Raw genomic sequence first — 25,722 nt, 5'->3', positions numbered from 1 at the left:
TGCCTTCAGAAGCCCACTTGCCAAAAAAATACACTCACATGCACTCATAAGGTTTCATATCACTCATATACTCAAATATTCTGCCACATGCCATTTAGACCTCCTCACATGCCACCACATGCCAGTAAAACCTCCACAAATGACCCAGACCATACCACATGCAGTCAGAGCTCCCTACAGACCCATCACGCTTACCCACATCACTGACGGATGTCAAATGGGAGGCGCACCAAATGACAGGTGCCGTCCCATGTCTGCAGAGCAGCAAGAGAGGCTCCTACACAGCACGGATGTAACAAGGTAAGAGCGTGGGAAGGGGGAGGGGTTATATTACTATTATTTAATGGCAGTGATGGTTTGAGGTAAATAGATATATTTATTAAATGTAAATGCTATTAATTTTAATGTTGGGGCTGTTTGGAGAGAGGGAAATAGGTTTATTTATTAAATGTGTATACTATTATTTAATGTTGCTGCTGTAGGGATGCCTCATTATAAAATGTGGGAGCTATTGATTTAACGCTGGGAGTGGTTGGAGTTTTCTAATTTGCATGTACCCATTTTTTTTCCAAATAGGCCTCCAACAATCCAGGATCCAGAAAAGCAGCAACTAAAGACACCAGCAGCCACAGGTAGTGAAAGTGACAAGAACAGGTAGGAGAGAGCAGGGCAGTCTGCCAACTCTCCTGAATCTGGTGGGGCAGTCCCGAATTTGGGTGACTGTCCAACTTAGTTAGGATTTGGTCTGACTACAAGGACAGTTGGGAGGTATGTTCTGCTTCACACTGTACTGTTCGTGAAGGCAGAGCTGCGTGCACCTAACAGTAGTGCACACAGTATTGCCTGTGTATTTGTCTAAAATGATAACCATGTTACATCATAGAGGTCCCCCTGTCTTAAGTGCCCTGGGCCCCCAGACCCTTAATCCAGCTCTACTCCCCGCATGCCCCTCAATCCTCCCCACATGCCCATCAGACCTCTCCACATGCCCATCAGACGTCGCCTACATGATCATGGGACCTCCCCCCACATGCCTCTCGCAGCTCCTGAAGCCTGTAGAGGATGGAGGGTACAAGGTGCAGAACACACTACTCTTCCTCCCCTCTGTTATTCCTGCATTGCTCAGAGGAGGTCAAGTGAAGCAGAAGTCGACTGCTCCCACTCAGTCTTATTCTCTGCTTTATAACAAAAAGAGAAGAAGCAGGCTGTTGTCCACCACTGCCCTTGACGAATAGTTTGATTATTAATGTTCTTTAACCCCATTACTCTTGATGCTGTTTCAATTACACTGCGCACACCATTAGCAATGTTACACAAGGCTCGAATGATACCATGAAAAAGTGATACAGATGTATATTATATTTATTTATTGCAGATATCCCTTTGGAGCATTAAATGACTGATAACTGTTCTTGGGCTTCTTTAAACCACAGGAGAACATACAATAATAAACATCTTCAATTCTGTCATAATACATGAACTTCTACATTTACATTTGTGAAAACATGTCTCTTTATATTGGATCATCTTGTTTTTTATGTTTCATATTTACCTCTCATGCAGTGTTGCCATACAGTTATTAATGCAAAAACCATTGTTGAGAGAATTGGCGTTAAACCGCTGTCCCTCTCCATCTATTGTACTAAATGAGCTGTTAGCATGGGTTATACTGTGCTATGAAGTTCCTGTGACACTAATGCAACGTTATAGTGCCAATGTGCTGAAAGCTGGCAACTGTCTGATGTCACTGACAGTTTATCAGATGAAGGTAAATAGTATAGATACTTGATTTTTAAAGACATTTTACTCCCCAACAGATGTCTTCTATAATTATAATTTTCTAGTGAACATGATACATATATACATGCATATTACAACATACACACAGATACTTGTGTATATATTTGCCATGAAACGACGTCCACCATTTAAAAAAAAAAAAAAGATAAATAACAAAATACATTGCTTTAATTGCATTTATCCTGTGCTCCACTTATTATACAGACACAAAGTGGACCTAACTAGAAATGAAGGCTAGTGTCACAAAGGCTCCAAAAGCCCAATATTTTGTAGTTAAACAATTGCATAATTTAATGTCTGCATTTTTCTGTCCATTATAAGGAGTAAGTTTACAGGATGCTGACTGTATTAATTAGCTCTCTTAGTTCAGAACTCTGGAATGTTGCAGATCATGTGACACTAGCCTAAATCTCAGCTATTGCACTCCTCTTGCTGTAACCCTATGCATCGCTTAATCGTGTTGTCTTCAATACAGAATTGGAGCCACTGAAAATGTTACTCGTCATTCTGGTCATAATTTTTATATTTTCTTTTGAAGAAACCACACTGTGAAAAGAAGAAATGATTTACATATCTCATTAGTAGGATGCAGCGATTCATCATGTAAAGTGATCACTTTAATATGAAAGCATACTGACATGACATAGCTAAAGGCTTACCAGCACATTTAATCCACCCAATGAATTGTGTGTAATCAAAAGGAATTTATCATCCAGTAAGAAAATTTTTGGATTTCCAAATCAAAGCCTGTGTGCTATTGACAAGAACTAACACTGACACAGCCTAGAACCCTGGACTCTGCTTGATTTCCAATGTACTGACTTCTATGTGTTTATCTATGCTTTTTGAAGCTTGTTAAATAGCCCCAGACCAAAGTCCCCATTGAAAATTATGGGGACTGCGGTAAAATGCGAAACTTAGCCTAATGCAGGAAACTTAGCCTAATGCAGAAAATATCTATGATATCTCTTGCGTTAGGTATTTATTACATAGGTAATTAACTTAAAAATGCCTAAACCATGTGGAAAAAGATGATTCCACAAGGTTTATAGCATAATAAATAGCCTCTATACTATATCACTGTAGGGAGGTTTAGAAACCAGGCATCACCTTGCAGTCTCTTGGGTGACACAACTGCTATACTGCTATACAGTGTATTTTTATCTACATATATAACAATTATCATTTTGGGTTTTACTGTACTTTAACATCAAACTAATTCAAAGCAATCAAAATATAATAACTAAAATGCTGTGCCCATAGAAAGTCAGACTCTGAGGGCTAGATTTATTAAGCTGCGGGTTGGAAAAAGTGAGGATGTTGCCTATAGGAACCAATCAGATTCTAGCTTTCATTTATTTAGTACCTTCTACAAAATGACGGCCAGAATCTGATTGGTTGTTATAGGCAACATCCCCACTTTTTCAAACCCGCAGCTTAGTAAATCTAGCCCTGAGTGTTGTCCAGGGTGTGATAGACCGAATCACTGCACTACAAACACTGACTAGAAGATTTACTTTAGTTATATAGCTTCAGTGGCAAAATAAAAGAATGTTCCGTAAAACCAAAACGTCATTTTGACGAAACAAGACAAACTTATCATACAAACTATACCCCGTTTCTCACATTAACAGGGGATGAGTTACTATACATTTTACCCCTGGTCGCCTCATCGCAGAGTTCATTATAGAAGAAATATATGTTGCAGTAAATTCCTCAGTCAAAAGAGGTAAATGTATTTGATGTGCCTGTATTTTGCAAATCCAGCCTGTTTAACAGACCTCTCTAAAGTATTTTTTAAGGTATAATAATATCTCACTATTAGATACTGAATGTAGGTACTAGCAGTGTGTTTTGTATAAACAATATGTACATACTATTTGGTGCTAGTGCCAGTATATTATAAGTTAACTAATTATATTGCAAAATGTAGCTGGAATGTTGGCTCAGCTACTGTATTCCCTGGGTCACTTGAACTAGCCATGTTGTCACAGGGGCAAACGCAGGATTTGCAGAGGGGGGTTCTCACACCACAATCGCCAGTGGGCGTGACCAGCATGCATGGGGGCGTGGCTATAATTTTAGAGAGTGTTTGGCTGCTTTCCAACTCTTCCTATCCCCATAATATACATGGGCAATGCTGCGTGCACTACTGTTAGGTGCATGCAGCTCTCTCTTTTCAAGTAGAGCCGTGTTAAGCGGGGGCAGGGTCCATCCACCTCAATTATACAGTGCCCCAGGCTTGGAGGGGGGTTTCCTGGCACTATGAACCCCCCCTCGGTTTGCCTATGTATTAGTACTATTGGGTCCAAGATGATTCCTTAATATTTAGCAATATATAATAACTACCAACCAGGGCTTAGCTAGCGGCTAATCATATGCCTGTAATTCTCTAATGTTATTGTACTGCTATTAGTTCTATGTTGTCCCGTGTGTAGTTACACAAATAGACCACGCATTTATATATGTACCTAAGCCTTCGCAATTTGTACCCAGATGGAGACACCCCAGACACGATCATCTAAAGGGGAAGTGGCATATAGCCTATCATTGGTTTAAGTTTTCCTGGAACTTTTATAGCAAATGCATAGTGAGTTTAGTCATTTATTTCCAGTAACTTACCTTGACAAGAATGCCAACAATCAGTAGCAGAAGCAGAATGCCCCCAATAGAACTACCAATGACAATGGGCAAAATATTGATCTCTTTCTTTTCCAGAAACATAATGGATAACTGAAATGAACAGGAATACGAAAGACAATTATGCCTGAGAATCACAGGTACTAAATGCACTGTAATATTAGCTGGTAATTACACCAGGTGAATGGTCTCTGTTGGGCCTTACAGTTCCACATTAGCTAGAGAGCCATACGTTGCACAAGCTTGGTTTAAAAGAAAACCCCTGCACGCTAAAAAAAAATCAAGGTATATTGAAAGTCTAAGGGAGTAATGATATAGAGATATATATATATATCATAGGTTGTACTTTAAACGTACAATATAATGAATCATTGCTGACTGAAACAAGGGTGCTTGCAGGCTGCAATGATGCTGATTAGTTCAAACGTTATTACTATTGCCTGATATCTCAGATGTGTTACTGTGGATTCTATGGTGAAGCAGACACCCATTAATGTTAAAGGGCAGCACCGTGGTGTAGTGGTTAGTACTTCTGCCTTACAGCACTGGGGCCATGAGTTCAACTCCGGACCATGGCCTTATTTGTAAGGAGTTTGTATGTGCTCCCCGTGTTTGCGTTGGTGTGCTCCGGTTTCCTCCCACACTCCAAAAACATACTGGTAGGTTAATTGGCTGCTAAAAAAATTGACCCTAGTGTCTGTCTGTGTGTGTGAGATTTTTTGAATAATATAAATGATTCAGTGAATTGGATTTACACTACCAGCTTCTTAAAATTACATCATTATTTGTTGTTTATTTTACACAGTGCGCTATGCAGGGGAACTGCAGGGGGCTGTTTTGCCTAATTAAACCTATAGGAAAAGACTCAATCTATGGCAGCTCTGAGCTTGTTCAGAATTCAAGTTCTTTTTTGGAAAGAGGGAATGGTTTTAAAACGCATCCCCTCCTCCCACTTCTCTCATTACAATAACCTCATTCTGCAAAATGAAATCTTGTTTTTACACTGTTACATAAAATAAGGTTGGTCTGGTGTCACCTATTCCATAATTTGCTAGGAATGTCTTCACTCCACCCATCTCCTCTCATCTTCCTATGCCAATTGCTGCTCCATCCTTCTGTGCCAACTTAAGTTCCCTGATGGATATCTAGGTGCAGCTGTGCAAGTTGAGGCACATATCTGCTGCCTTGTGGAGCTGCTGTTTTGTGCCTAGTAAGTAATCTCCAGTGCTTGTAAACACAAGAATTTGAGATCATATTAACTCTAAGTGTAAATGTGAAGAGAAATGTAATTGTTTATATGGTCTACAGACTGTGTATGCAGAATTAGCCTTTCCTTCTTTTGTAGATTATATTGCCCATTCAAAGTTACATTTTAGTATATATGTGTGCCTGCTGCAGTGACATTTTTCAATGATGATCAACCTCCCATATAGTGCTGCTACCCATCACTGCCCTCTAGTGACAAAACGAAATACAAAGCAATACTTTTATCTTGTAGGTTAATTCACTGTTGCCAACATTCTAAAATCTTTTCCAGGGGCACTTGCTACACAGGGGCACGGGCAAGGTTAGCACAGAAGTCATGTCAGTAAACTTTGGTTCACCACAACCAACAGAGATGCTGGAACTGGCCCTGTATCGTTTAACTAAGCGGTTCATCGAATCTGTACAAAAATGTTAAAATTCACTAGAATTACTCACATTTTTGATCAATTAAAAAGACTGAGCAAAGGTCAAGAATAGAATAAATTCAACTATATTGGAGCTGGTTTTGCAAGTGGATGTGCCAGTTCATAAATGAGCAGGTTGTACCATGCGCTGTGCAAAGCGGCAACACTCTCGCTTTCTCCCTGTTAGGTTGAAAACCAGCCCCGTCTGTCTAGTACTGGTGTTGGTTATGAATTTGGGGAGGGGCTTCTCTGTCTGGTTTTAAAATGATTTATTCAACTTATTTTTTTTTACTTTTAATGGGTCACAATATTTGCATCTAAAGTCATGTCACATATAGGAGAAGTGGTGGGAACCTAAGAAGACGACACATTTGTATTTATTCCAGTGGTCTTAAACCAAGGCGGATTGCATGCTTTTTGTGTAGATATATCATAAGCAAAACAAAACATAGAAGCAAATTCATACTTGTAAAAATGGTCCCCTGCATTATACAGGTTATTGGTAACCTGCTAAAACTGAAATTTTGCCTATGGGAATTATGTCTATGACTTATTTTTTTGTAGTTTGCTTCTTTGTCCACTATAGGTAAAGAAAATAAAAAAAGAGACGGAAGGTGGCATGAGAACCAATTCCATCAACTATGATTAAACATGCACTAAGCAAACAAAAAGGTAAAATACATGAAAGACATGACTATAGCAGGGCGCAAGGTAAGACCACCAATAGGAATAACCTCCTCACCTGTGTCCTGTGTTCCTGGTCCTTTAGATTTACATATAACGCTTTATTATAAAGAATTTCTCCAGTGACGTTTAGTTGTGGGGTGTCCTCTACCAGCTAAAATTAAAACAATTGTGCATTATAAGATTAGTTAAAGAACACACTTGTTTAAATTGGTGTTGGCTTATACCAAAGAGTTTTTAAAACATATACAAACATCTCAAGAAATATCATTTCAATCTGAGCCAGAGAGTTTTTGGAAATTGCCAATAGTGAAATCCCCCTAGATCCCCAGCTTTGCATGGGCTCATTAGTATATATTTGGTCTGGTATCAGTATATATTTTATATTGCTAGAATTGGGGTCTTATGGTTTTTATCTATAACCTCAGCTTCAGTAATGACTCTATAATCAGGGCATACATAAAGTACAGAATGTAACCATGATACCGATCCAAGCAATTGGCAGTGAGAAGTGGCTCAGGGCACTGTCAAGGTTTATAGCACCGGATCCCGCCGAGTCTCGTGCTTGTTGTTAGCAGGATGAAGAGTTGCTGGGAGCTGTCACTAACATCTAGATGACAGCTCCATGTGCTCTGATCAATTTTTATTACCGGTACTTCTTTGCTCTAATAATGAGAAATCAGCAGAGTGCAGGTCTGGGCAGATGGTGAATACACCAACCATTAAATTAGGAGGTGGGGTAAATACTGCTATATAAAAGCCACCAAAATTGTCTGTCCACCATATGTATACAAAATAGATCATTACCTTCCTTAAGGTCTGTAAGATGAGTGTTGCTGTGACCGTTATCTCTTCCCGACCCGATGTGATATTGCACCGGATAAAAAGACATTTTAAGATGTCCTCTTTCTACCAAACACAAATAAAAAACAACATAACTCTCCTGTACATGAGTTTCAATTTTATCTTTTTAGCTTATAATTAAAGGGGAAATGCACTTCAGACAACTTCCTGTTATCTTACTTGGCTTCTAATATAGCAAATTATTTTAGCCAGGAGTCAAATACGCTGTGAGCTGTCGCACAGGGTGAGGTTGTCCATCGATGCTGCTCTGTCTCTCGGTACTACAAGCTCACAGCCTGCTCCAGTCCAGGAGGGGGGCAGAGGGGTGGTGCTGAGGTAGTACCCCCATAATTGTTAAATATGAGACCAAGTAAGAGAGGACAAGATCTGTAAATTATATTTCCCTTTAATCATAATTGTAGTATATCTTGAGCTTCTTAAAACTGGCAGCTTACAAACACTGCATATATAGATAGAAGTTAAAATAGTACATAAAATTGCTTAGCTGTCCCCTTTTTCTAATTTTTCTCTCTGATTGTCCTGCCCCAATGCAGCAAACAGGCCCCTCCACCATTACCTGCTGCCGGGAGCTGCCAGGGCTGCCGAGAGGGGGGGGGAGCGCGTACTAATTACCCGGGCCCGGGCATGCCAGGGGGCCCGGCCCGGGCCCTCGCTCCTTTTGTTTTTTTTCTAAACTATTTTTTCTGTTGGCTTTTTTTTTTTTTTTGCGGTGAGGGGGGGCTCGGTCATTGGTGGGGGGAGCAGGGTAGTAAAAAAAAAATAAAAAAATCATACTCACGTGATCGCAGCGCCGGCGTCCCTCCTCTCTGCTGCTCTGTGCTCCATTCAAAGTGTCTGAATGCCGGGTGTGACGTCATCATGTCACGCCCAGCATTCAGTCAGTCTGGAGCAATGGAGCACAGAGCAGCAGAGAGGACCCAGAGAGAAGAAAAGGAGAAGGTAAGTAAAGGGAGGAAAACGGGGGGGCCTGTCATAGAGGGGTTAAAAAACGAGGGGGGGCCTGTCATAGAGGCGTTAAAAATGAGGGGTGGGGCTGTCATAGAGGGGTTAAAAAACGAGGGGGGCCTGTCATAGAGGGGTTAAAAAATGAGGGGGGGGTCTGTCATAGAGGGGTTAAAAAATGAGGGGGGGGGGCCTGTCATAGAGGGGTTAAAAAATGAGGGGGGCCTGTCATAGAGGGGTTAAAAAACGAGGGGGGGGCCTGTCATAAAGGGGTTAAAAAATGAGGGGGGGGCCTGTCATAGAGGGGTTAAAAAATGAGGGGGGGGCTGTCATAGAGGGGTTAAAAAAGCGAGGGGGGATCTGTCATAGAGGTGTTAAAAAAGAGCCTATTGATTTTGATGTGTTAGCCACGCCCCAATGGCGCATTTGCCATGCCCCCAAATGCATGACCACACATCCAAAAAAAATTGCGCCGGATTTTTTTTTACCATACTCGACTATAAGGGGGGCCCCATTAATTTGTTATACCGGGGCCCTGAATTTCTCTTGGCAGCTCTGGGAGCTGCACCTCACTGTGTTTGAGAAAGCAGCCCGGGACAGGAGAACTCCATCCAATGCTATTCAATAGCAGTGAAAAGAATGGACTTTATTGAAAGGTGCTGATACCTATTCCCCTTACACGGCTCCTAGCAAAAAGAAACAGTGGTGGGAGTGGGGGCTAGGCAAGGCAAGGTCATTACTAATTATTACTTAACAGTACTGAGTGATCAACTTCACCCCATGTTACAGTATTTCTTTCCTGATGAGAGGGGCGACTTCCAGGATAACATTGCCCCCACCGACAGAGCATGTGCATTTCCCCAATAAACATGACACTTATATTTTCTATATGTCACGGTCTTCTCAGTCACCAGACCTTCACCCAATTGAGCATTTATGGGATATTCAGGAATTCCACCACCAGAGGATAAATGTATCAAGGTACGCTTTTTACAGCATTTTAAAATCGCGGCAAATCGCAGGTTCCAAGTCACCAGATGTATTAAACTGCGATTTTTACTCTGATCTTAAAAATCGCTGGTCATCTCTGGCGATTTGCTGCGATGTCAAACACTCCCATTTTTAGCTAACTCTCCTGTGTTAAAAAAAACAAACAGACACCATTTTGTTTTGATACATTTACCCCCAGGTGTCATTTAAGTGATTTTCTTGTGGAAAAATGGTGCTGCATCCCTCCTGCACAATTCTAGACATTGCTTGGCCCAATGTCACGGTGCATAGATGCTGCACATGGCCTAATGTCCTATTAAGTAACTTTATATTAGTGTTTCCACTTTTTTGTCCACTACCTGTATATCAATATCTGAATATAATATTAGACTTCACCAGCAGCAATGTCCTAGAAAATTGTTTTCAAATGTTGTATGATGTAAGTGTGATTACATGAAGCAAACTTATCATGAGTGCAAGAATACTATTGTGCATATGTAAAACTCACATTTTTTATGTGTGTATTTCCACACATACCGGCCTTGGTTTCTTTTTCACATTGAGTTGAGTCCTACAAACAAATAAATGATCTAATTGAGCAATTTGTCACAGAAAAACACATGTAAAACAGAAGAGAACAACCATGAGCTTTATTTTGAAATAACTAGCAAAGTAATCTAATATTATTCCCTTCAGAATTAATATGTATAGTATTACCATATAGAGGTTGTATATTCTGATAACCACACCTGCATAATAACTTTAAGATTTATTCTTAATTGGCAGATCAGCCACAGGTTTGTAATTTAAACCCTTCTACTAAGGGTCATATGGCCTTGATTAAGGGTAATATGACCTGTAATACATCATCAGCTTTCCATGGAGACTGCAAAAGTTTGTCTCCTCTTTAAAGTACATGTAAGCAATTTGCTGTCTATTACCTTTTTATAGGGCTTTTATTGCTGGACAAAGGTAAGGACATTTTAACTGCACACACTATTCACTCAATTTATTTTGAGTTCTCTTGATGCTGATTTGTAGTTGAAGTGTATGAAGCACATTTGGATATATAATATTTATGATATACAATAGAGTGTAACAGGATATTGCCATTTAGTAAACACACCTCAGACTGGCATGGAACCCACCTGAGTTTTCCGGATAGATTTGAATTCTGAAATAACACCACATACAAACTGAATAGGGATCTGTAACTCTACACTCAGGTCAGCACCAAACTGATTCTCTGCATTGACCTGTGGACAGAATGGTATAAGTAAAGTACGTGTATGTAATCTCATTAAATATCAACACATTGTAGAGACCTTTACACACTTACATTAAAGGTGTATTGAATGTCTTGATACTGTGCTGGCTCCGGAGGGATCTCCACATAAAGTGGGGTTTGTTGGCTGCAACAAAAATAAAAGCTGGATAAGCAGTCATAGTGGCACGGGCAATTAGTCTGTTTAAGAGATAGCAAAGTAGGGCTGTCCTGCTGGTGGCTTTAAGGCACTGTGTGTTACTTATCTCAATCTCCCTTATAGGCTCTTTGATAATAACTGCTTTCAAGCCTATAAGTGCAATGCCAAGATCTGGGGTGCACATTTTTATGCCAGTTGGTAAGGGGCCATAAGGTACTCTTTGGGTTTCCAATCTGATTCTCAGAGTGCCTAAAGGGATGCACCTGTGTTTGCTTCAGAGCCTACAACATGTAAATTTTAGTATGTTGTACATAAAGAAAAATATCTAGTGTGCTCTTCTTATCCATCTAAACACCTGTATGTACACAATGAACAACACCTGCACCCCAGCAGGAAGACATCAGTGATTTTAAAATTGAATGTATCACATAATTAGTGTAAGCAAAACACACCTACACATACATAATATATCACACATTCAACTTGTTCTATAAAAGGAGAAATCTATTTATTTCCATGAATTTGTAACAGTAGTATCAAACTTGCTCTTCTCGTGCCTGCATATGGCCGGCAATGCAAACACAATGTTCCTGCCACACTAATGTATATATATGTTGCCACTACCATAAAATGGTAACAACACAATTAAAAGATGTATTGAAAAAAGTATTACAATGACTTACGTAGTGAGCACAGAGCTGAAGGAATGTCTCACTGGGAGAATGGATTTCTGAAGCAGTGGCGCGAAAACGTTGTTAAAGCTGAAACCAGACAAATTATAAATTCTGTATCAAGGAACCTTGTGCAAACTCAAATAGAAATAATTCTATACATTCCATACTATTATTGCTATCGTAGATTTGTAAGGTGCCACAATGCTCCACAGCGCTGTAGAGAGCTTACATTCTAAGTGGAAGAGGACACAGCAGATGGAGCAAATGTGGCCTAGAGTGAAGATTGTGACAATTGTGAGGGTGCATTAGTGTAAAAAGTATTATCGGGGATCAGGTAAGCTCTAAAGGAAGAAATGGGTTTTCAGAAAGCTTCTGAAAAATGTTAAGCAATCTTTTCATTTTCAAACAGAAATAAAACATTTGCAAATAATTTTAAATAAAACTATTTGCCCAAATTCTATGAACTGCAGTAGGCTGGCTCAACTCAGCATACCACCTACCAGTGGTGGTTTATAACACCGTTGGACACAGCACCAGCCCTATCTACCCAGGGAGCCATTTATACCTAATTTTGTCCTGAGACTTTGCTAGCCTGATACACAGATGCTGTGGGGGAGTCCGGGCGATGGTCACTCCTCCTTTACCAGACACACCAGCAGCACCCTGCTGTGGTGACTGGTGGAGGATAGGTCAGGTAGTTGCGCTTCACCACACAGAAGCAGATCAGTCTACCGCTCAATGATGTGGGCGGTCTCCACAGCGTTCCGATGACATTGTCAGTGGGAGTTGTTTCCCACACAGAACAACAGAGGTGGAAGCTGCTGTGAAGATGACCAGAGCCCTTCTCCAGCAAACAGAGCAACAGGTTGTAACCTGTAAGCAAGAGGGCGTAGGGAAGGATAGGGATGAGGGAAAAGGGGAGGGGCAGAAAGAGAGGGTTTTGGACATACGTGACAAGGGTATAATGGTGGGTAAGTCTATGTACATGAATAATCTTTAGTTATAAATCACAATCCAAGTCTCACATATTGCAAACAAACTAAATTTCCAAATTTGCACAAAAAAGCACATTCTCAATTCTTATGATCTAACTCTAGATAGAATATACTTGTATTGGCCCTACCTATTGCACTAGGTCATTTGTTCGTCAAAGATTTAGCAAACCTTAATTCTCACTACAATCTAGGCAGCCAAGTAGCCTCTGCAGACCTAATCTGCCACAAATTGCAGTATGTGTGTGTCCAAGATGTTCCATGATCCCAATAACCATCTGATTGGGATCTCATATATGTTAATAGTGATTGACAGAAAATGCAATATAATTGTGTGTGTGTGTGGTCTTTTTCTATTTGCACTAATTGTGCTCCACAGGCTCCAGATATTTAGACTGAGTGTGAAGTGGCCAGATATTCTTGTGCATGGGCACCATTGCTGGACACTACAATAATGGAATATACACAGGGAGCCTGATTCAGATCAGGATGCAACTTGCACACAAGTTGTGGTTTAAAAAGGGGCATGGAACTTAAGTGTAGTTCTGACTGTATTCAAATTCAAATGGATCTCAAGATGTGTTTCGATTTGAATCTGGTTGTAAGTACACTATGCCTAAACAGTACTTGCATATGTGCAATATAAGCTCACATCAGAAGGCACCCAAAAAATTGTATATTATAAAACAAATGAAAAATTCTAAACAGAATAATCATTAATACATATATGGCTGGTTTAAAATATAAATATATATATAAAAGAAGAAGTTTGTTGGCAAATATATTCCAAAGCTCTCATGGTAAAGCTGCCAAATCTTGCATAGTTATTTAGTATCGAAAAAGTAAGATATTAGACCACATAGCAACAATGCAACAAAGCGACAGAGGGACAAATATTGAAAACATCATTTTTTGGGCAGAACTTTGGCCCGGGGAGCCTGTTCTGAGCCTTCCACTGGATGGATTTGGACAAAAACTTCACAGAGTGGTAAGATTGGATCCCAGAAGACATACTAGAGGGTTGAGGTCCAGGTCGGACCTCCTGTTGGCGTACGCTGGGCAGAGCTTTGACCCAGGGAACCTGTTCGGGGCCTTCCACTGGATGGATTTAAATGAAAATTTCACAGAGAGTTGGCAATTGGCCTGGGATACCTAATGGAGAGGGGGGGCTCCTGGTCAGATCTCCTATTGGTGTACGCTGGGCAGAGCTTTGACACAGGGAGCCTTTACTGGGCCTTCCACTGGATGGATTTGGATGACATCTTCTTATATATAAAATCTTTGGTCTGTTTGTTTCTTTGTCGGTCCGGTTATTCAGATACCTGTGCACCAATTGGGATGAAACCAATGCGAGTTTGTCCAGTTGCATCGCATTGTAACTGGTTTTGCCAAGGTTCAACGTTACTAATTTTTTTGCTTTCCTTTCCTTAATGAATCAGGCCCAATGTGTTTTTACGTCAACAGATAAATGGGAGCAATCAATGCAAATGGTAAGCATTCAATCTCCTACCCATCATCAGCAAGGTTTGATAAGGAAAACAGCATTTGTTTCTTTCGGTCTAGCAGGATCAGTGTTCTTTACCTGCACTGTTGGTTGTTTTATTGGGTTGAGGAGTAATATATATATATATATATATATATATATATATATATATATATATATATATATATATAACATCCTAAAACCCATTTTTGTAATGGTACAAATCTTTGGGCTTCAGAACCTTGAAGTTGACAACTCAAGTCTGATCACGGGTTTGTCATGTGTTATCTTTATCAGCATATACATTCTTTAAAAATATCCGGTAAGCAACTAGCATTATTGGAATTTTTGTCCAGTGAATTTCACTTACTTGTCAACCACAGTATAAATGATTGCCTTTGCAGTAGAAAACTTCCTTTCATTTAGTTGCCAGATGATAGAAAATGACTCCTTTGTGAAAAAATAAATCAATATTATTACTGCAGAGTAATGTAAATCCTTTAATTAAGGTGGAACATTAACATCACTAAAATAAACTGTGGGGATACAAAATTACCATAAGAAATTGAATAGGTTATAGCCTAATTACTGATCATTAGGGATCAAGGGAAATCCTATCAGTATCCATGCATTTCCAATACACTTCCCAGCACCCCAGGATATCCCAGTACACTCACACACTACACACAAATGGAAGAGATATTTGTCAGTTACAATTAAAGAGAAAAAAATGCATTTAATGTGCGTTTCACCTATTACTTGAATAGCTAAATCAAAGGCTGTGAGCTTTAAAATAGGCAGACACACATTCCGCATATCCTTAATACTTGTAAATAATACTTAATACTTGTAAAGCGATTATTAAACCTACTGTGGGCAAGCCCTTAAAGTTGAAAACAAAATGTGAAATGACTAGCTTCTCTCCACTATTTAGGGGGGGTTATCTGTGCTTGTAGAGAGGAACAGTATTTCTATAACATATTAAAAACTAACCATAGTCTTATTAGCCTGCCAAGCTCTATTGCAGTTAATAGACAAGGGAAGGAGATGTGAGAGCTCTAATTTTTTTCAATCTGAATTGATATAGTACATGTCAGAGGATATCTCTAGCTCACAAGTGGATAGGTTACAAACAATGTTCATATATGCTTGGTTGTCACATAGCTTTAATGTTCATCTTTTAGAGTAGTGGCCCACGGACACATTTTCACAATAGTGCTTTACAGCTTTAGAAGTGCTCAGTGCTATTCAGCACTGGGCTGGTCAATCACAGAGGGCATGGGGGTCCAGATTTATCTTTGCTAGCCCGGTCCCCCTATGGAATTAAGCCCTGTGCCGACCGGCCTTGGGCTGGTTGTCATTGTGGCCCCACAGATTTTACCAAGGCTAAACTCTATGTGACAGGATCTTCTGATATAAAATGGATTCCAATTGGAGAATTTTGTACTGACCTGCTTGAAATACTGCTGCCTGTGTTTTAATAACTGCAATGTGCGTCCAAAGTGTTTGTGTGACATTCTCTCAGCATAATATCATTATCTCATTCATATCAATTTGAAGCAATAGGACACTGCTCTTTAAACATGGTATTTAAAGTGTCCCTTTGACAACACGCTACATATTGCAATTTGGTATTGTCTGCATTGTGTTGTATTCTTCCTTTGAATTTAGCTCAAACTAAAAGCAGTGTTGTTAAAGGCATTAAATGGGAAATAAAAAGTATAATGAAGTGGACCATTGACATACAAAATGTAGAAGCAGTTATTTATGTACTAAATCAATATTCAGCCCATCAATTTGCTATAAACTAGTCACATGACTGAGGCAAAAATGAGCTGCATTCTTTTAGCTAACAAAGTAGTTGCCTACATATGTCACAGCAGAAGCCAGCACCTTCCAGTCAGCACTGTGCAGTAATGTGTACATTTATAGTTATATGATTTTTAGCTGACTGTACTAGTTAAACTTACAGTAGAAGCTTTGAAGACAGGATGTCTAATACTACAGCTCATTGTGGAGTTAGATGATTGAATGGTTTTGGGAACAGAACACTTCACACCCGGGTTATTAGGCTAAAAGAAAAAAAGACATAAACCTTATCAGAAAAAAAGTAAATTATTAAACAGAAAGCAACTTGACATATCCAATCTTCTCTTCTTATTCAGTGACAAGTTAACCCGTGCATGATACTCATGCATTCTAGTCAAATCAAGCTACTTAAGGTGTTAAAAAGGTTCTTGTCATGCATTTGGGCCTAGCCCAGGCCTCCTCAGGGGAAGAGCGTTACTTCCCGACGCAAGCGCCCTTTTTTAACGTGGTTTTGTCCACATGTCACCACCTAATCATTTTTCTCCATCACCTCATCCTTCATCTTCATCGCCACATCCTTCATCAAGCTACTTAAGGTGTTAAAAACTCCCCACTGTCACCCCTGGCAACCACCAACCACTCCCAACTGTCACTTCTCCTTCAAGAAATATATAGGTCAGTGTATAACTCTGCCCAGCAGGTGGCGCTGCAGGTTTTTTTTGTTTTTTTTTCACACACGCCACTAGGTATTTATATAGTAGATTGTAAAGCCATGTGGAATATGTTGTCACACATGGATAGTAATAATAACAGCAACAACAATACTTATTACTAATATTGTTGTTGTTATTATTATTATTATTATTATTATTATTATTATTTTACCATTTCCTTTATTATTTACACATCATGACATAACAATAAGCTTCTTAACTCCACCCCTCAGCTGTATTGTTAAATTCACCCAAAACAAAGAACAAAGGGAAACAGAAGAGAATATCAGGAAAACCCAAACATATTGTCTATTAGTTTCACAAGAAATGTAACTTAATGCTCTAATTCTGTAGATTTAGAAGCCATTTGTATTTTATTATTATTATTTTGTATTGTGGAAAGCACATTATGATATACATTGGCATGCCAGAGATATTTGGGAACATTTTTTAAGCCTAATTAATTTGAAAGTTAATTTTCTACAATACCCATACTTGTCTACTTTTGAATTTTTTTTTCTGGGGGGCTGGTGGGTGTCATTGGCCCCGCCCCTAAACTATCATTGCCATTTCGACCTATAACAGCAAAGGGCGGGGCCACGATGAAGCATGATTTGCTTCACTAAGCCCCACCCACTCCATTTAACCTACAGAGCTAGCTGGGATCTGGGAGGTTGCCTTGCTCTCCTGGGAGTCTGGGAGAACTCCTAAACATTCGGGAGTCTCCCAGACTTTCCGGGAGAGTAGGCAACTATGACAATACAGCTATAGTAAAGCATAGTATTTATACAAGCAATCTATACAGGGAAATATCATTCCCTGCAACCCTTGCCACTGTTGTCTCTAGGACATAGGGCAATGATGATGTAAGGAATGCAGCTTTGTAGTTCCTACCACCCACAACTAGGTATTTATAAAATGAGAGTTACTCCAATAAATGTTGCACTTTATAAGCATTGTTATACGGGTTTTATAACATGTGCCAAGGAGAAGATGGGGGACACCTATAAAACTCATGTTACATGTGCCATGTGCCAGCCCTGCAGAGCAGAGGGCCTGGGAAGGGAAGTCAGGCTTTGATCGTCCGTTTCACCTTCTGGCCCTGTTGCTGCTGCACACGGTGCAGTGACTGTAGTCCCACCTCTGGTTATACACCCTACATAAACTATTCATAGACATTATTTATTCTCTGCTCTTTCCACAGTACTATATTATAATATGGCGGCTATGTGTTTAATTTGCATTTACCGGTTTAATCATAGTAAAGTGCAGGTTTTCAGGGTATATTAGTGTCACATTTGTCATGTATGAATCATCGCCAGCATTTTCAAGGGAAAGTGTCATAGTCAGATCCTTGGTATTTCCAACAACTAGTTCCTGTCTGAAACAAGACATAAAACATGGTCATCATCAATACATTGAAAAACAGAGTCTTTATAAATCATTTAGATTACAGGAATTTGTCTTCTCTCACCTAGATAGACGTGTTGTCAGTTTCAGATCTGGAACGCATGTTGTCTTGTTTCTGCAGTCCTTTTCATATGGTAGCTACATCAATACAGCAACAAAGTTAGTTGTCAGCAGAACTGGAAACATTACATTAAGTGTTGATAATGGGGAAACTAATACAAGAGTACACATTTTTCTTGTTGCAAGAACTTCTTTAGATGGGTAAAAGTGAAAGAGGTAAAATAGTTTTCATAATCCACGGTATAATTCTAAAAGCGTTAAAACCTTCAGTGGGTTTGTGAAATGTGCACGTCGGACCATTTTTTACATTTTAGCCTACGCAGATTCCATGAGTAAGATCTTATACATTCATGTTTGTGGCACCATTTTGGGCCGCATGTAGAGTTGCACATCTGTCAATATTTTTGGGTGAGATACGCACGTCTGTGATGCACAATATGCTGCACCACAAATGTATACTCATTCGTCCATATATACATTTTTTGTCTACTATTGACTTGTGTCTCCTTCTGGCTTGAGCGTGCGTGGGCATGGGCAGCAAGGGTAACTTGGCAACAGTAAAGGCGTGTTCATAATTAGATATGGGTGCATTGGCAAATACGCCTTTCAGGAAGCATATCTCTTGCATGCGCTAAAAGCTGGTACAACCATATGCATTGATGATGATGATGATGATGATGACTATCAGCAGCACTAAATGCTTCTGATTGGCTGATTACATATTGACCCCTCCAGCTGACAGTACTTCATTAATTAGCATTGAGGCTATATTACATCAGCATACCCACATTTAAAAGATTAAGAGATGCAACAGTGGGATTGAAGGGGTGTGCTGGCATATCCAGAGTACAGTAAGGGGGTTAGCGGTCCTTACGTACAGGTGCTGGGTGGGCTGGGGGGCATCTGCTCCCTGGGCCGGTCCCATAGTGGGCTATATTGGGTTGGGTCACTGGCCTACCTGCATTTTTCCTTTAAAATGTTCCTAATAGGCTATAGAAAAATATTTAAGAGAATAACTTTTAAAGAACCACAAAAAAATTAAAAAAAAGTTGGTTTATAAAATAGAGCTACTAAAAATTACAAATGTAAAACTTTTAGGTTAAGTTAGGGCTTGCTCACCAAAACAGTGCTGTAGTGTGACCAATGTCAAAACATATTGTATGAACAGTCCACTACATCCATTGAATGAGCACATAAAGTGCCATAAGCTTTATATTCCCACTTACTAATTAGTAAGAAGAAGAAGAATATATGATTATTTGGTCTCCTGTTGCCTTTTGGGCAATCTGATATGTAATTGCTTTTTAAAAAAAATAATTGTTTAGTTCATTTCTTTGGTAATACTGTACCTTAACCTGGGTGTACTGTTTGTCATAAAAATCCAGTATTGGTGATGGTAGATCGATGTGCATGGGTGAACCCAGCGTGTAGGATATGTTAACTACTATATCGCTGAAACAGTCATAATTACACGGCTGTAAAGTAAAAAGGAAAAGTAACACATTTTGAGTACAATAAAAAAAAAAACAGATGATGAAATAGACTGTATTAACCACTAAATCCATAAAGATTATATATAGTCCAGGACCTAAACCCCATGATTGAAATAAATCTCAGATTATATACAGCATATATATATATATATATATATATATATATATTTATATATTTATTTACTGTACTTTGGCATTCCAATACAGTTCTTATGGAAAGTAAAGTTATTAACCCACCATGCCTTCACATTATTGTAATGATTTATACTTTGACAATTAATAGTGGACAGTGTCCTTATGGGATTTGATACTACTGCAGGACAGAATGGTATTTTAAAAATTCAACATTCATGTTTATTAATAAGCTCACCTGTCAAGATACTATTATCTATTGTGCATGTGACACTTCATTACATTGTTGTGTATAAATAGGCTAATGTGACTTTTGTATTTACTACTAACATCGACAAACTGCATTTCTGTGGCAAAATGTTTACGTCTATGTTCGGAACTCACATACGTCAATCTCTGCAAAATTCACTGTCCCTGTTACTGATTAATAAGATGTTTAGTGAAGCACTGAAACTTTTCCTGCAGCCTCAGGCTACAAAAAAATATTAACCTTTATGCTACCAGTGAATTTTACCTTTAAAGGGCACCACACACAGACAAGGCAGCCATTTTGTGGCTGGTGCCCGCTCAGAAGACACTGGCTGGTGGAGGGATTGACTGGTGCAGTACACCTGTCAAACCATAACATACTTGTCCTAAAGCGAGCTCAGGGAGGACAGAGACCTCCCATGGGGCAAAAGAACCTCATGCCTCAGTGATGTCCCTTGCTTCTAGGGCATTCTCTTGAATATTAATTAAGTCCACAAGATGTCTGCCTCCATTTATGTAATTGGCTAACTTCAAATTCTGTAATACTATAACCAAAGATAAACCCATTCCAGTTTCAGTATAATTGAAAATAGAATATCTATAGCATAAATATTTTATAATATACCACATACACAGTATATATATTATGACAGCGATTAATTACCAGTACAGTCAGCATATGTGCTGCACACTTGTCTTTAATAGGAAGAATTCCTTTGCTAGAACTTTTATCCAGAAAAGCAATTCGCTTCTCCTCCATGAAGACATCCAACTCCAGGTTGTAATGAAGAGAAGATGTCATCAATTCTGAAAGTAGTCACAGGAGTGTGGATTAAGTAAACTCAGTTCAGGGTGTATCAGGATGTCCATATCTCTACAGGTATATCAGACTTGCTAAAGGCTACTTACTAGTGTGCAAAATATGCGCACATGCAGAAAGTGCATACATGCAGCAAAGCTGACCAATGTGCAAAACATGCGGACATGGAAAGCATTGCTATTTGCACAAATACACGTATGTATTTTCCACAGCACACATAATTGCTTGCCCACAATCTGGCACAAACCAAATTTGCACTCTTGCGCACAAAATAGAAAACAGCAAAAAAAAGGCTTGTTTTGCATATTCGGAAATGACCTGTTAAAGTCATGACATTCTGTAATCTGTTGGACAATATTTTTTTACTTTGGAGGACCCCAGGCCTCTGCTTTCACAATAAAAAAGCCAGTTCCTATGAATTACTTACCTCCCCTGTATTCCATATTGGAGACTTCATACAGATTCACACTCTACCTAATTATAACATGTGTACAATGCATTTTTGCTTTTTTGTTGCTATAAATTACTTTGTCTATTCAGGTTACCCCCAGACAGTAACAGTGCACAATGGTTTGTAAGGTATCCAGTCTCCATGCCTCTTTAGCAATATAACTTTTTCAACACAAACACTTTCTTCTTCTCTCTTTTTTCTGTTTGATACTATTGTAGAACTACATGTTTCAGCAGGTTCCGTCTGCCAGGGCATGCTGACACATGAAGTTCCAAAAGCTTCAACATGATTACGCAACCACTGGCAGCCGTGGGCATGCTTCAGGGGGGGGAATGCTTATTAATTTCATTATTTTTATTAAACAGTAAAGATACATGTTGGTGTTGTCATCCTAATCAGCACATACCTTTACACCAGTTTCTAGGGACCTGGAAATAATAAGTCTCATAAGATGCATACCTGATGATGCAGCCAAGGCTTCATTGATGCATTCATGCCCCTACTGGACTGAACGTGAACGTGCAGGCCCCCATTTCAATGTAATTAAAAAAAAATCAATTGTAACCTTATACAATGTACATAATAGATGCGACTATGAGTTTGGTGAGCTTGGATCTCAGTTGCCTGTTCAGGACCTAGGGTAATTTTACAACCTAGCAACACCTCTGAGATACCAAGTAAGGAAGTAAATAAGAGTAATGTTAAAAATAGTAATTTCTCCATAAACATTATGTCATTTTACAAGTCTGTACTTTCCTTTCATTGTATTTATAAGTCTGTACCTTCCTTTCAATGTATTTATGAAACATGCCTGCATTTACCTGGCTTATTGAATGGTGTTATGGTAAAGCACAGAGTAGCCTGCAGAGTTTTATTTGTGTAGATGAGAGGAATTTTATCAGGTTGAAAATGCAGAGTGGCCTGCACTGTAACCACTGGGCGAGACCTGTAGGGAATAAACAAAATATGAATGTTTAAGATTTTTACTAATTAAATTTAAACAAGAAATAAATGGTTGAGGAGATCATTTGCACTCAGACAACACAGTCTTGTTGTTAATCAAAATTACTGCTTTCACGCTGGAACTTGTGCGATTACATCAGGCTTTACGTGGCAAGATGGTTTCTTTTGAAAAAGTGTAGGGCCTGATTCATTAAGGATCTTAACTTAAGAAACTTCTTATTTCAGTCTCCTGGACAAAACCATGTTACAATGCAAGGGGTGCAAAATAGTATTCTGTTTTGCATATAAGTTAAATACTGACTGTTTTTTCATGTAACACACAAATACTTGATAGCTTATTTGTACACTGAAATTTAAAGTTGATATATGTGTGCTACATGAAAAAAACAGTCAGTATTTAACTTATGTGCAAAACAGAATACTACTTTGCACCCCTTGCATAGTAACATGGTTTTGCCCAGGAGACTTAAATAAGAAGCTTTTTAAGTTAGGATCCTTAATGAATCAGGCCCGTAATTGTGTACTTAGGCTGACGGGCATCGCATACGTATAACCAGATAGTCACAATTATGTACCAATCTCTGTACAAAAATCTCAGATGCAATATTAAGGTTAAGCAAGTAGGTTATTTAAATGAGCTATAAGGGGTGGGGAGAAGGGAAACTCCTTTAAGATTTCTATCTGCTCACCTGTTTTTAAGCAGTACATTGCAAAGTTTATTTAGCTTACCGAAGTACCATAACATTTCTTAATGATCCAACTGATATGTCGGGATATCCATCTCCGGTTAGATCCAAGCCCCCGTCAACTGACTGGCCAAAGAACTGAAGCTTTTGCTTGAGATCTGTAGCTCTAATTCTCTATAATGGAGTTAAAAAATGTTATATAACACATATGTTTTATATTTAAAATTCTGGCTGGAATCCACTAAATTACAGTACTGTACAAAGTGCTTCTTACTTGGGGTACAGTCTAGCACTGCCCTCCTCTCTCCATCTACCATGTGCTTATTACAACTAGGCAATGGTGTTGTCAATGCTACCACCACTGTCTGTTTGAATTACGGATAGGCCGTGTTGGCACTTGGAGTTTTATAGCAACTGGAGAGTTACTGGTTGCCCACCCCTTGTATAATAATTATGTTTGTGCATACCTGAGAGGGTATGGCATGGATTCCATAAGAGTTACTGTTGTAAATGTAAACACTTCCAAATGACTCTGGGTCTTCAAGATGGCCTTCAAGAGGTGCTCCTATGGCAATGTCTTGATATCCATCTTGGTTGATGTCACCAATCTTAGCTATGCAGTAGCCAAACCTTGCAAATGGATAGTATTGTTGTTCCAGTTTTGAATCTAGTCTAAATTTGCCCTGTTAAAAAATATGTTTATTGCAAAGACGTTATCATTTTATAGATGAAATGTAATCACATTGCTCACTGATAGGTTTTTACCTTAGTGCCAAGCTTATAAATGTAGACTCTCCCTTCTTCACCTTTGACATGGTAAAATGGTGCCCCCACCAGCAGGAAGTTTGTGTAGCCATCTAATTTGACATCGAGAGTGCAAACTTGATGTCCGAAGTAGGACCCAAGCTGTTTTATGGAAGCAATATGAGAACTGGAATGAGAACACTGACCTGTTCCGTCTGCTTATTAATAAACACCACCCAACAACAAGTATAATACCCCAACATATTTTAAGATTTGTAATTCAGTTGTTATTTTGTGCTGCCATAAGGTAGAAACACAGTACATAAATGTAAATAATGTGCAGGACTAAGGCCAACCTGCTTCTAAAATGTATCATTGGAGTAATAAAAAAGTAATTTACAAAAGCAGTAAAATACAGACCCACAGCACTAAAGCAATGTTATACTTTTTGTGACTTTGTGCTCATGTTTTGTGCAGAGCTCAGTTTTACAGACAAGCACATTGGATATTGTGTCAAGATGGTGGGGAGTGGAAAGGAAGCAAAATTCTGTTTCTGCTGGAAGGTGCTGACTGGATCCGAGTGTTCCAAGTTAGATGTGTGCAAGCTACAATAATGTCCTTTATTTAGCATCCAAAAGTAAAAGTTAGATTTGTTGTTGCAAGATATTCTATTGAACTTAAATTACTGGGGACTATGCATTTAGCGAGGATTTTCTCATGCAGTGGGTGACTTTTCCTGTTAGACCGGTAGACTCATGGGACCACCTGGAAGCCGTCTAATGTCTTTTTGTTTTTTAATCCAATTTTTCAAAATATTTCTTTTTCACCTGGGGGTGTGGGGGCCGGAATGGCAGGCGGTCCATGGCCTCATGGATAAAGCGATTAATCGCTTTCTTTGTAGAGTCCGTGAAGCCTATTGCTACAGCAAATGGACCCTCTCTGGTGGCTCCTCCTTCTAACATGGCACAGCAGCACTGCCTCAACCATGACCACACTGTGTGGCAGCAACACAGAGAAGAAATATCAGATAGGCAACAGGTGAGTGAAAGGAGGAATAGGATCAGCAACAGGTGAGGGGAGGAATAGGAACAGCAACAGGTGAGAGGAGGAATAGGATCAGCAACAGGTGAGGGGAGGAATAGGATCAGCAACAGGCGAGAGGAGGAATAGGATCAGCAACTGGTGAGAGGAGGAATAGGATCAGCAACAGGCGAGGGGAGGAATAGGATCAGCAACAGGCGAGGGGAGGAATAGGATCAGCAACAGGTGAGGGGAGGAATAAGATCAGCAACAGGCGAGGGGAGGAATAGGATCAGCAACAGGCGAGAGGAGGAATAGGATCAGCCACAGGTGAGAGGAGGAATAGAATCAGCAACAGGTGAGGGGAGGAATAGGATCAGCAACAGGTGAGGGGAAGAATAAGATCAGCAACAGGTGAGGGGAAGAATAAGATCAGCAACAGGCGAGGGGAAGAATAGGATCAGCAACAGGCGAGAGGAGGAATAGGATCAGCCACAGGTGAGAGGAGGAATAGAATCAGCAACAGGTGAGGGGAGGAATAGGATCAGCAACAGGTGAGGGGAAGAATAAGATCAGCAACAGGCGAGGGGAGGAATAGGATCAGCGACAGGTGAGGGGAGGAATAGGATCAGCAATAGGCGAGGGGAGGAATAGGATCAGCAACAGGTGAGGGGAGGAATAGGATCAGCAACAGGTGAGGGGAGGAATAGGAACAGCAACAGGTGAGAGGAGGAATAGGATCAGCAACAGGCGAGGAGAGGAATAGGATCAGCGACAGGTGAGGGGAGGAATAGGATCAGCAACAGGTGAGAGGAGGAATAAGATCAGCAACAGGCGAGGGGAGGAATAGGATCAGCAACAGACGAGGGGAGGAATAGGATCAGCAACAGGCGAGGGGAGGAATAGGATCGGCAACAGGGAAGGGGAGGAATAGTATCAGCAACAGGCGAGGGGAGGAATAGGATCAGCAACAGGCGAGGGGAGGAATAGGATCAGCAACAGGCAAGGG

General features: G+C 39.7%; 1 protein-coding gene across 2 annotated transcripts in view; it reads right to left on the bottom strand.

Annotated features, from left to right (window-relative positions):
- Positions 1–1,346: 1,346 nt before the first annotated feature.
- The window catches only part of ITGAE (integrin subunit alpha E), an 84,311-nt gene continuing 59,935 nt past the window's right edge, over positions 1,347–25,722 (bottom strand). For both annotated transcript variants that reach the window (XM_075196942.1, XM_075196943.1), the window contains 18 exons: positions 23,715–23,855; positions 23,417–23,632; positions 22,993–23,123; positions 22,122–22,246; positions 20,694–20,836; positions 19,505–19,630; positions 18,160–18,233; positions 17,934–18,066; positions 16,134–16,235; positions 14,534–14,613; positions 11,698–11,775; positions 10,930–11,002; positions 10,739–10,846; positions 10,099–10,161; positions 7,602–7,703; positions 6,853–6,948; positions 4,423–4,533; positions 1,347–2,346 (listed from right to left, as the gene is read on the bottom strand). In XM_075196942.1, coding sequence (XP_075053043.1) covers positions 2,296–2,346; positions 4,423–4,533; positions 6,853–6,948; positions 7,602–7,703; positions 10,099–10,161; positions 10,739–10,846; positions 10,930–11,002; positions 11,698–11,775; positions 14,534–14,613; positions 16,134–16,235; positions 17,934–18,066; positions 18,160–18,233; positions 19,505–19,630; positions 20,694–20,836; positions 22,122–22,246; positions 22,993–23,123; positions 23,417–23,632; positions 23,715–23,855 — 1,953 coding nt within the window. In that variant the 3' untranslated portion in view covers positions 1,347–2,295. The remainder of the gene's footprint in view (positions 2,347–4,422; positions 4,534–6,852; positions 6,949–7,601; positions 7,704–10,098; positions 10,162–10,738; positions 10,847–10,929; positions 11,003–11,697; positions 11,776–14,533; positions 14,614–16,133; positions 16,236–17,933; positions 18,067–18,159; positions 18,234–19,504; positions 19,631–20,693; positions 20,837–22,121; positions 22,247–22,992; positions 23,124–23,416; positions 23,633–23,714; positions 23,856–25,722) is intronic.

The sequence above is a fragment of the Mixophyes fleayi genome, chromosome 2 (assembly GCF_038048845.1).
Source record: "Mixophyes fleayi isolate aMixFle1 chromosome 2, aMixFle1.hap1, whole genome shotgun sequence".
In the NCBI taxonomy this organism is placed as follows: Eukaryota; Metazoa; Chordata; class Amphibia; order Anura; family Limnodynastidae; genus Mixophyes; species Mixophyes fleayi.
The sequence above is the reverse complement of the archived record's forward strand: the minus strand, read 5'-3'. Positions and strand labels throughout refer to the sequence as shown.